This window comes from Tachypleus tridentatus, chromosome 4 (assembly GCF_004210375.1).
Source record: "Tachypleus tridentatus isolate NWPU-2018 chromosome 4, ASM421037v1, whole genome shotgun sequence".
Classification (NCBI taxonomy): Eukaryota; Metazoa; Arthropoda; class Merostomata; order Xiphosura; family Limulidae; genus Tachypleus; species Tachypleus tridentatus.
In genome coordinates, this window is record NC_134828.1 from 64,019,943 (window position 1) to 64,033,039 (window position 13,097).

Below are 13,097 nucleotides of genomic sequence, written 5' to 3' on the forward strand. Positions count from 1 at the left end.
TTTTGTAATGTACTCTAGATGTTAAAAAATGGCTAATATCAATTCTAAAGTATTTTTGAGCTAAAATTTATTGAAATAAAATTAGTAGAATTATCCAAACTCAAATTTTTAAATGTAATATATGAGTTGAACAAGAGAGGTTAATGTTTTAAATGTATTCATGATTTTAAGACAAGTCATTTAAGTACAAAAAGAAATAAAGTTGATAAACTTGTTTTTCTATTTTTAGAAATAATAACAAATACTAATAATATTTCAGTGAATAAAATTTGTATGTTTAAAAAGATGTTATTTTAGTTTCTGCCAAGTATTAAAATAAAATGATTTATGTACAGTTTGTGACTTAAATTTCTAATGAAGAGTCCATCATTATTCCATATTTTTCTTTTTTGAAAAATACAACAAGTTTTTATTTTTGAAGTGATTTTCATTCCATAAATGTTTAACATAGAAGCTATTTCAGTAGTCTCTTGATTTTTTTAAATTCCTTTATTTAGTACTTTGTTGTCTTTATTGAAAAGTTGTTTTAGATACATATAAATTACAGATAAATGCTTATCAACTTTCTGTATATTTACAGCAGACCCAAAAGTTGGAAGCACCCCAAATTTGAAGTGCCGAATAACATGCCCCACTTTACACAGTTCCATGGGCTGGTCCCAAAATAAAACTGGAACTTTCTCCTTACTGTATCTGTTTCCAGTGTTTCTACTTGGCCAATTTGTAATGTTAGTTGTGTTTCTGCCAATGCTGATAATGAAGCTTCAGCTACAAGTCCCATTGCTTTCAACAAAATTCTGTAGGCAAAGCATTAAAAAGAAATGTTTTTTTGCTCCTCCATTTCTTAAAGATAGTATTGCTGCTTTATCAGTTGATACATTATATTATAGTATGGGTCATATTATTGAACCTGAGCATTTAATGGAACCTCATAGCAAAAAAGCATTTAGAGTTTTATATTAGAGGTTATCTGAAAAATTTAAACTGGTAGACAAGAAAATCATTATCATTTTGTGATATTCTTGACCTCCAAAGAAGTATTAGCAGGCTAGATTATGTCCTCAACTGCACCACCATGTTTCCAGAAAGCAGCAACTTTTTATCTTCCAAGGCTTTAAGACTTAACTGGAAGCTCCAGTTTGTAGAAACCAACTGTGTGTGTTTGAGAACCATAGAGCCACCAGACTTCTCTGTGAAGAGAACCAGTTATTGTCATCTGGTTTTGCACACTGTAAGGATGGCAACTACAGCATTAAATTGTCATCTTATTTGTGGTTTTTTTTATATAATTCTAGTAGCTTTAAAGGCTTACAAAAATACAAAGTGAGAGAATACCTATAAGTAATTCACATTTGACTCTTTCAATGTCTGCCAAACATTTTTCTATATAATCTCAAGTCAGTATTCATCACTTTTACCATATGGTAAAAAAATAGGTCTTGAAGGTATTATTTGATAAGTCAGTCAATGTGTAAACCTATACATTACTATCAGTCTGATTTGTTAACCTATAAACCACCAAAATGTTATGAGTTAGTGTTAACAACTTATGAACCTACAGACTTATTCCATTTGAGTTCATGTTCTATAAGTAAAAGAATTGTAACTATAGACCTGTACATCATTACCAGACTGATCTGTCACTGTTCACCTTTACAAATCATTATGAGTAAGAACTTGTGGCCATACAAACCTCAGAGTTATAATACGCTATATTTATCAGTTCATAAGTCAAAAATCATTACCATTATGGTTTATCAGCTTGTAACACTAACAAACATCAAAAGTCTAGTTTTAACTTCATAGAAATTCAAATTACCAGTATGAGTTATAATATTACAGACCTTCTGGATTTATCAGCTTACATCCCTACAGAAAATTATTATATATATGATTCTCATGACCATTTTATATCATTTAAGGGATACTATAGTATAAATTTGTGCAGGCCAACAAAAATTGATAAATTAAAAACTTGGAGATTAAGTGAACAGTGTACATTAAAGTGTAACAGATCCATAGATGATCAACAACTATAGGTTTTCAAAGAGTACTATGCTGTTGTACTTACTGTGGCAATGAATGAAAATCTACTTGTAGACTTAAATTTTGTGTGGTCTTTGGGTAAAAAAGTGGTAATGTTGTTGTTTTAGGGGGAATTTTATGTCAATTTTGTTCATTTTACTGCTGTTTGTATCAACTGTGTTTATTTATGTAAAAGTATTCTAATTGTATGTATATGATATATCTGTGTGTAGATGTATGTATATACGTATTTAGATAAATTTTAGAATAAATAAAAATACTCTTTTGTTAGCTTTTGCATTAATTAGTAAAAGTACGCATACAAATTTTATTATACAATTATGAATGAATGTTATTTAATTTATCCCTTTTTCTTGTTACTTATTCAGTATGATACAAAAATGTACAGGTTCTAACATTTTGTAGTTATAAATAATATTTGTTTTTATGAACTAGTGATGCATGTTATGCAGTAGTTTTTTGCATATGTTTGTGAGATCATGTTAATAAACAGTTAATTTGATGTCATATTTTGCAGCATAAAAAATTTATTTAAAATATAAACACATTTTAACATTATATTTCATCAAATGTACAGGACAATAGTTCATAGAATTGGGCTTTATTTGGTGTATTATTGTTTATTGAAGTCTACAAGATTTTATTGACACTATTTATAATTAAACATTTCATTAATGGTTTGTATATAAATTAGTAAGCATTATTTTTGTCAAATATCATCATTTTGTTTAATTCATTAAAAATGCTCAGGTTTGTCAGTGTTGTCTGCATTATTCTTTTTTTGATAAATTTTACATTAATTTTGTGAAAACAAATTACATCCAAATAAGCTTAATTAATTTGCCATTTTAGGTGTTTATAAGTAACATTTGATCTTTAGTCAAGATATAATCAGCATTTTGTGAAATTAATTCTTGTTACCAATGAAAATTAAAAATATTTTGTTGTATATAGTTTTAAAGAACTTGGATATTTTGATTTGCAGACTTAACTAAATTGAACTTGAATTTTTTATTGGAATTTATGACACTTTGTATGTTTGTTGTCTCCTAATTAAGATATATGTGAAATAGCTTCATAAATTATGTATCAGGCTTGGAAGTTGTACTTGTGAAGAATAACAACTTGTAAATAGCTTAATGCAGTGTTTTCAAATACTGAACGTAGTGATCTTCAAGAATCAACAAAATATATGGAGGGTAAGTTTCATTGAATTAGACTGAAGCTCTGAGTGAAAAAATTGCTATTTAGACAATTACATGTGCATGTTTTTATCAATGTTTTTGGATAATATTGAGGAGCATAGCTAGATGAAACAATGAGAAACTATATTTCCAGTGGGTATGGTGTCTGGCTGACTTAAATAAAACATGCTGTGCTGTTTTTTTGCACACAGTTGAAATTTCTCCTATAATAGAAATACTGTGTTATGCAGTGAAAAGGTTGTAGTCAAGATAAAAAGGGAAGGATATTTATTTTAAATATGGTTACTTTCTTCCTGTTTTTTTAAGTATTCTAGGTAATTAATATATATTGTATAGTGAATATTTTGGCAATTGTTGGCTTTGAGTTCTACCTATTTAGGGTGTGCAGTTACTATAATTTTGCATGATAAAGAATGTCTTGATATACCTATTGCCGGGAAAACACATTATGATAAGTACTGTATATTGTAATAGGAACTTCTCTCAGTGGTAAGTAATACTATACAAGAATTTTTTTTTTTCTCTTCAACTAAGAAATGTTAACACAGAATCAAATGACAGACAGTATAATTTTATGATTATATTATGAGAGTGAAGTTTGATTTCTTGATTTTAAACTGCCAGGAATATATTTTGTACCAAGAGAAATAATTGCTTGAAGATTTTCATACGTTTTATTAGTATTACTGTTCTGAACTTGGTAGTAAATGTAACAGTGCCACCTTTATTTGGTATTTAAAACTAAATTATAGTACTGTTGCTGCAGGAAAACAGCTATAAAAGTATAAGTGTAGATAAGTTTTATAAAGCATGTAATATATATAAACTTTGTTACTTTGAAAAATTCTTTAAAAGTGGGACATTAAGTTTTTAAACAATAATAGCATTGGTATTTAATGAGAAGCAAGTAAATCTGATTAAACAGTTATTACTATACTGAAAGGATATATATGTATATATGTTTTACATGTACTTAAAAATAATTTTAATTAGTTACAAATTTAATTTGGAAATTGTTACAACATTTAAAGGATATATGTGTATATGTGTTGCATTTAACCTAAAAAAGCATTTCAGTTAATTAGGTACAAAGTACTATAAATTTTAAAATGCTTGTCTAAGTGCACTTTATTATTCTGACTTTTTGACAGATCTTTTGTCTGGATGTTGGAGAATGATTTTTGTATCAAAGTATTCATATACATGAGAAAACATTTAACTTTTTATGTAATGGTTATGAAGAACTTAAAACTTTAATGATATTTTATTGAAATTTTATATGAAAAACAATTTAGCCATTTTTAAAAATTTTGTTTTGTGTAAATTTGCATTAAATCAGTTGCTTCAGTATTGTTTTATAAATGGTTATGTACATAAACAAAAAAAAGTATAGTGTTTAATATGTATTTCATTCACTTCAATTTACATATTGACTTGGTGAGTTTTTTGTGAAATTTGGTTGTATAGATTTTAATTTATTTTTATTATGTTTTTTCTGGTTATGAAAGCCATGAATTTTCAATTTAGTTTTAAATATTTTTTGTAACATAAATATCAGTTTTGGTTTTTTTAGATTTCTTGGTATGATGTTGTTAAATATTGTGAAACTAGTTTTGGGAATTTATATGCAAATGAAGGCAGTAGTTTATATAGGCTGAGAGCAGAGGCATATTTTTAAAATAAGTTTTGTTGATTGTTTTATTGAAATGAAATTTCACATGACAAACAGACAGTATATATGTAATGTAGACAGAATATGAAAAATAACATAGATGTAATACAAGTATGGTTTGAATGCTTGATCATAGCTTGAAAGTATTTCAACTGAAAATTTTGACATTTAATCACTTAGGTACAGTTTCTTAATGTATTTTAGATTTTACACTTTCTCCTGTATGTTTAAAATCTGGTGTATTTTGAATATTTGTGTGACTCTTTTAATCAGCCATTTTTGTGATGAAGTAATAAGAACTCTGTCTCAGATTGTTTGGTATGAAATTTATAGTAGAAATTTTTCAGAGCATATTATTAGTATTTAGTCTCACCTGTGTTTTGGGATTTAAAGTTCATTTTTTACTACACCTTGCTAGTTATGGCTTTTGAAGTTAGTATTAGTTTAAACATGATGTTACAGAGTCACTTAAGCTATACTAACCAAAAAGAGAATTGTAGAATAGATAAAAGAATGTTTTAAATATGTAATAGTAAAACTTATAGAAAATTTCAGCACAACTGTAGTTATATATTTTTATACTTTCTTTGATATGTTTTTGTTCTGTTTTCCTCATCTTGAAAAGATTTGATAAAGTGTAGTAATTTTGGATAAGTAATAGTTTGTTGCAACAGATTGGACATTGGTCTTTGGATAAAGAGGTATTGATATATATTTTTGCTCATAAACATTTCGTTTTGGCTTTTCTATCTAGGTTTCTTCATTATTTAGCCATATTTTTCTTTAATAGGATTGACTTTGGCAGCTATATTACAAGTTTTTATTATTATTATTAAACCAAGTTGTGAGGGATACTTGCTCTTATTTGTGAACAGTCTGCTTTGTAACACATAAGTTTAGGCAACTGAGATAAAGAAACTGTGATATTAGTGGTACTATACAGTTCCAACTAATAGTACAGGGTAGAAAACTGATATTTTTTTTATGTTCTCCTGCTTTCCTGTAACTATGATGGTAGTATTGATACTATCACACTTATTTGTATAAAGTACAAAAGGAAGTGGAGATGGCATCTGTCTTTAAGCAAGTTTATTTGGATCATTTTTGGCTAAAATTGAATCGTCACTGATAATAAAATAAATGTGCTGTAATGTTAATTTTATTAACCATTTAAGCAAGCATGCTGGCTACAGCCTGTTAACCTGTCAATTTCTCTTACATTAAATGGAAATACTTAACTGAGTTTTGAATAGGCAAAGCCTATACTCTGCTTTATGACACTGCTCTCAACAGGTTGCAGAGTGCTATAATTAAATGACCCAGCTTGACTGACTGGCAACTACTAACATGTACAACACTTTCAGATTTGTCAGGGAAGTGAGGTGGACAAGATTTCTCTCAAGTAAGAATTACCAGCAGATTTCCTTGCCTTTTTGGCCAAAACTGAATAATTGTATAGTCCAGAATAAGTATTATACAGGATGGAAAATCACCTCATAATAAATAGTCATACGTGTACAGTTATTCGGATTTTTATAGTACATGATTACAGAACACAAATTTTGGGTTCATATCTTCATTCAAATCCACATTATTGGTAGTTATGTAACAAAGCAATGCACATGAATGATAAACAAAATGCTTTTATCACCTTTCTTTTTTTAGGGTTATTTTTTATACTTTTTCATCAGAATGCTATAAAAATACATTAGTTCTTCTATTATTCAGACAACTAGTAATAAGATATAGTGAGATCCAAGAGATAAATGACAACCATTATAAAATATAATTATTTGGAATTTTTCTATAGTTTTGTCAGATGTTTTTATTTCTTTTTAATTCAGAACATTTATGAATTTGTAAGAAATGTAAATAAAATTTTACTTATTATTATTAAGATTGATATGGGAATAATGGCAAAAAATATTTGTGCAGATCATGTAGTTTGTTTCTTTCTCAGTTGTATATTCTTTGATTACAGACATTTTGAGTGTGTGTTTAGCAGATTTTCTTGCAGATATACTTTAGTATTGAATCTTACTGTTTAAACCTTTCCTTTCCATTATTTTCACAGGATAATACTGAGTAACATTATATTGTTTTCATTGATTTGAACATGTGTGAAATAAAATGTGTTAAGTGTGTACTAAACTTGAGCCTGTTCATTTGTTGAAATTTGAACTTCTAAATACTGCACTGGAAAAAACTAGAAAGGGCAGTGCTATGAATCATAATATAGACAAAAGAAGAAGAGTTAAACTGCATTTTTGGAAGGTTGAATTTGAAACCCTAAGTGTTTGGTATTAACAACACATGATGAAATGAAATAATTTATATTAATAATATGCTTCAGACATTAAATGGCCAAAAATCATGATTTACAAATATTTTACATGCATGGGTTAGAGATAAAAATGGAACCTTGCTTAGAGTTGTGCCCAATCTTACAAAGATGTTAGTTTATATTCTCAGTGTACTGATCAAGTTATTGTGATGTCTGTTGAGGCAGATAATATATATCATTTAAGCATCTGCAAATTATATTCCACACTAGCTGTCAAATGACGTGAGGAAAAAGTACAGCTTAAACTGACATTCAAAATAAACATTTTGTTATAAGCATGATTAATAAATTTGGTAACCAAAATTGTTATTTATTGCCTTTTTAAGAGGAAAAGTATCCAAGTTTATTATAGGATGGCAATTATTCTATGTCTTATCAAGTAAATGCAACAGAAAATGGAAGGTCATCATGAGTAAATAAAACCACCAATCTTTATGCTAGTTGTGTCATAGAAAAATGAAATTTATTTCTTCAGTGAAACTTTCAGCAATTCGTAGATCCCTTGTCATAGAGAACTGAAACAATTCTAACAACCAAATATTTGTATTTTAATTTTTTATTCAACTCTTTTATGTGTAATTGGCCATATCACTTGTTTTAGCATCTTTTTAGACATATTTTGTACTACCATTTAATCAGAACTATGCAGTTCGCACTTTGGAATTGAGTGCATTATAAAATTGCTAATAAAATCACACAATTTGATTAGAGTAGCCCTAGTGTTTGAGGTGAATTCTGTTACTAGTTGCCTTCCCTCTAGTTTACGTGTTCAAAATTAGGGCTAGTGCAGCTAGTCCTTGCTCAGCTTTGAACAAATACTTGAAAATAAACCTTTAAAACTAAGTAGTATATAGTTTAGTAATTTCTTCAAGGCTAATTATTTTTTATTGGTGTGTACTGAATTACTAGTTATCCAAAACTCACTGGTATGTAGTAAGATATTTTTTTACTAGAATCTACTGGTGTGTGGTGGTTATAAAATTCCAACTAAAGCTGTTTCAGTATATAGTCTGCTTGTTTCCATTGTTTTAAGTGTTTATGCTCGTGGAATGGCTTCTTGAGTGAAGACTATTGATCTTCGTTGGTCTTCAGAGTCAGTATTTAATGTTTAATTTGGTTTTATTCAAATATGTTTTGATATGCTTTATTCAGTTTTTAATCTTTTATTATTTTAAACTTATGTTTTATTTGGAGTAAAGATAAGCTCCCCTAAAACGTCTTGTTAAATGAAAATTAAACTTTTTTAAAACTTATTTAATTGTATCTTTTAGAGAAAGTTTAATATATATTATGTAGGGAAAACAAAATGACTAAGGTTTATATATGCATTTTGAAATAACCAAAAATAATTATTTACTGTATCAATATCGTAAATTCTACTGTAATTTATCAGGATAAACAAATTGTATATTTGGGTATAAAAATTAGTTTTCGAGCGACATTCTTATCTCAACCCTTCTGACCAAGATTCAATTATAAAGAAATAATTTCGAGAAATTAACAACTTCAAGAAGCTGAGAACACAAATTGGTGAAATTATGAGGTTTTGATTAGTTATAAACGCATGATAGAGTAAAGCGCAGGTACGTAGGCATTTCCCAAAATGGAAAAGGTGGGCAGTGTAAAAAAAAAGATAAAAGGTTATTATTTTAAATTCCATGTTGTCAATATCAGTATATTGAGTTTCTAATTGTAAAAAATTAGACATTTTTAATTGGACATCACAAACATAATCTGAACCAGCGCTGTATTCAACATACCACATGATACACAAAAATCGATATTTAGGAATTTTGTATATTTATTTTTAAATTAAGAAATTAAATCGTGTTTAATACTAAAATTTGAATTACGATCTACAGTTTGATACCAAACATACTGATGCACATTTATAAAGTAGTATTTCAACATAATTTTTGAATGCTAGTCTACAAACGTGGTGACATGAACCTCGACCATCAGCCATATGAAAAACCGTAGTGATAGGTTCTCTCTTGTATAGGTATTGGTGTATTGATGTTTATTTACCCAGAAGGGTCAGGTTTCGTTAACCTCTTCCTCCTTCCTTCAGTTTTGGTTTTACAACTGTCAAGTGTATTTATATATGGTACACGAGGGCTAGAGTAACCCTCACTTACTCGGGCCCCTTTTGGGGAATGTCCATGCACAATCTACACATACACTTTGTGCAATTAAATCATTTCTCTTATAGTTCCAGAGATTATTTGTACTTTCATCAGTTAGGTATTGACTATAAAACGATTACATAAAAAAGAACCCTTTCAACGTTTAGTAATTAATCCCTAAACTACTGTGAAGTCTAATTTATAGGTGGCCTTTTATTTATTTAGAAAATATGTATTCGCTGGGGGAAGGTGCTTAGGTCTATCCTCATCATGTAAACATTACCTGTCAAGTTCGCTTACTAGTTCATTTTTTCTCCAATTCTTGTCAAAATAGTTTATTGTGCTATGTAGGAGTCTATCTGCTATTGTTTCCCAATTGATTGCGGCCGCTTTAAATCTGAGCGGAATTTTTGTAGCCCATATATTGTATAATACGTACTCGCATTGAACTTGCGGAGGCGGACCATTCCCTATACGTCGAATCAGCTGTCAATGGACTAAAATATACACTAAAAGCTTTATTGTAATTCTGTTCGCAAAATATCCCGAAACTCACAAACTTTGATTTGGCTATACAGATGAAAACGATGTAATTGAAAGAAAGTGTTGTATTTATTGTTCAATGTGTAACATTTCGGTTCATTGGTCAAAACGGTTGGATCCTATGCTGTTCAGAGGACCGCAACACTTACTTGGAATAAATGGCATTCCGAAACTGCATGGATTGGTGAATGTGGTACTGTAACCATCAACATAAAACTTCAGAAAAATAGTAGTTAAGTTACATGTTCAAATAAAAAATTTGAGACACAGCGACATAACATCTGACTTTCTATTAGCCACTTTTATTTGCTACGTTATTTTCATCACATTTTGCTAAATATTTTCGTTACTTTATTTAGCCTGTAAATTATTTATATGCAATCTTGAACTCTACCTTTCTTGATCTTTTCGTGCGTATTTTTTTCTTTGCCTGTGTATTGGTTCCCTTGTTGCTGTCATCAATGCTTTTAGTCGTAGCATTTTGAAAGTACTTTTGGAAGAGATTGTTTGTTTGTTTTGGAATTTCGCACAAAGCTACTCGAGGGCTATCTGTGCTAGCCGTCCCTAATTTAGCAGTGTAAGACTAGAGGGAAGGCAGCTAGTCATCACCACCCACCGCCAACTCTTGGGCTACTCTTTTACCAACGAATAGTGGGATTGACCGTGACATTATAACGCCCCCACGGCTGGGAGGGCGAGCATGTTTAGCGCGACGCGGGCGCCAACCCGCGACCCTCGGATTACGAGTCGCACGTCTTACTCCAGTAAACACTTAATATATTATTACCTCAAATGTCAAATTTAATATACGGTATCATTCCTTTTCTCTTGAAAATTTCAAAGACTTTTTTGTTTTGTATTCAGAGGCATATTTATCGGACATTTTCCGTTTGTGACCCATTGCTTATTTGATTTTCACCTTTCTCTTCTGCGAAGACTATATAGTGAATTTATTACTACAGAGTGAGTTAACACAAGAGGAATCCCTTACACTTAGCCAGGCTGTTTAATAAAGCGAGTGATCAAACTAAGAGGACTTGCATAGCGATGAAAAACTGGGAGAAATACACACAACTTGCTGCAAAGGTAGTAATTTAGCAGTGGAAACCAGTGACAACTGAAAACGAAGAGCTGTCGTTATTGCTTATAAAAGGTATAAATACCTATTTTATTACATTTTAAATAACTGTAGAGAAAAAAAAAGGATAGCAGGACAAAATACAGTGTTGGATATTTTTATTTTGAGCTGTTTGATTGTTGTTTACGGTTAAAAACAAAGCTACACAAAGGGCTATCTCTGCTCTTCCCACCACGAGTATCAAAACTCACTTGCTACTATAATTGCGAAAATATACCGCTATGCCATTGATTTTTTAAATGAATACCATTCAAGAAAAATGTGCAAGATTACTACAATTTTCTCATTATTTATAGAATAATAATAATCTGTGAAACTGTAAAGAAATTTCTTAAAATCCAATATAAATATTGCAGTCTTAAGTATCAACATAACATTAAATACAATAGCGAATTAAATATCTAAGTGAATTTAGTGAGAGATAATTGTGTTAAATTCTATAATTATACGAAAGCATACAGTATTACAAAGAGTCTCATGAAATGAAATACAGCAAAGTACTATTAATTAGGCCTGGCATGGCCTAGCGCGTTAAGGCGTGCGCTTCGTAATCTGAGGGTCGCGGGTTCGCGCCCGAGTCGCGTCAAACATGCTCGCCCTCCCAGCCGTGGGGGCGTTATAATGTGACGGTCAATCCCACTATTCGTTAGTAAAAAAGTAGCCCAAGAGTTGGCGGTGGGTGGTGATGACTAGCTGCCTTCCCTCTAGTCTTACACTGCTAAATTAGGGACGGCTAGCACAGATAGCCCTCGAGTAGCTTTGTGCAAAATTCCAAAACAAACATACTATTAATTACAAACAAAAAAAAACATTATTTAAAAAGATTATAAAAAGGTACAAAAAATAAAATTAAATGTCATTGGTATAACACCAAACGAGTGTAAATCATTTTACATTAATTTAGGACAAATGTATCTTCCTCCTGTTATTTTTGTAATGCATTCAAAGTGGTATCAGCCTCGACATTTTACTTCGCTTTTGTTTTTTGTTTTTAATTTCTTACCCAATAAGCACATTGGTAACGTTGATGCAAAGCACTTTGAAACTACGTTATCAGAAAATGTATTATCGATTTCAAGTTTCTAGGAGAATCTTAGAAACATTTAGATTTTGAATAGGTATTTATGTTGTATTAATCTTCTTATTTTCCACTTTTGGAAGAAATATGTCTGTAAGTCTTTGTTTTATTCCGTGATACTTCAGCTATCTACATTCTAGCAGCAGCAGTGTCTTCTGGAAATGGCACAATTGGTCTGCTGCAAGTACATATGCATCGAAACAGATGTAAATGCCACAGCTGTAAGAATCCAATGAATATCCAGTGATATATGAACCTTTCATCCAGTCTAATCAACTGATATATTTCACCTCTTTTAAAATAACATAATGTTTAGGGACAAAAATGAGCCTCTTAGTCCATCTAGGTTGTCCCATTCTTTGTTTATTTTTCTTACAGCAAAGCCACATCTGGTTATCTGCTGTGTTCACCGAGGGAAATCGAATTGCTGGTTTTAACGTTGTAAGTTTGTAGACATCCTATCCTTTAAACTAAACTTTAAAAATCCTCAAAGCCAACCCTTATTATTCATACAAGTATCAAGCTTTCTTTCAAACTCACTTAAATTTAATGCCTCCATAACATTTGAAGAAAACTCATTCCAAAGAACAATCATTTTGTTAGAAAAAACTGTCAAAATTTATATGACGTATGTCAATCTCTCTATTCCAGACATCATCATACTATAATGGAACTTTTGCTTATATGATACTAGAAAAACTTTGTTATTACGCAATGTGTAACCCACAACTTTGAGAAATTGTTATCCTGTGTACATGTAGATTTACAATGGGGAACACTGTTTTCCCATTTCCCATCACAAGAACTTTATTTTTCTCCATTCTCAGGGTGCAGATATGACGTCGTAAATACGTAACACGCGGGTCTAATGCACTGGCGCCACAGGTAATTAAAAATTATCTTTCTACTTACGAAATAGTAGAACTGATCTTCCAAAAATATAAC

General features: G+C 30.2%; 1 protein-coding gene across 3 annotated transcripts in view; it reads left to right on the forward strand.

The window, feature by feature from the left end:
• Window positions 1-7,074, forward strand: part of LOC143249285 (kinesin-II 95 kDa subunit-like) — a 54,347-nt gene extending 47,273 nt beyond the window's left edge. For all 3 annotated transcript variants that reach the window (XM_076498847.1, XM_076498848.1, XM_076498846.1), the window contains one exon: window positions 581-7,074. In XM_076498847.1, the coding sequence (XP_076354962.1) occupies window positions 581-668 (88 nt within the window). In that variant the 3' untranslated portion in view covers window positions 669-7,074. The remainder of the gene's footprint in view (window positions 1-580) is intronic.
• Window positions 7,075-13,097: the final 6,023 nt, after the last annotated feature.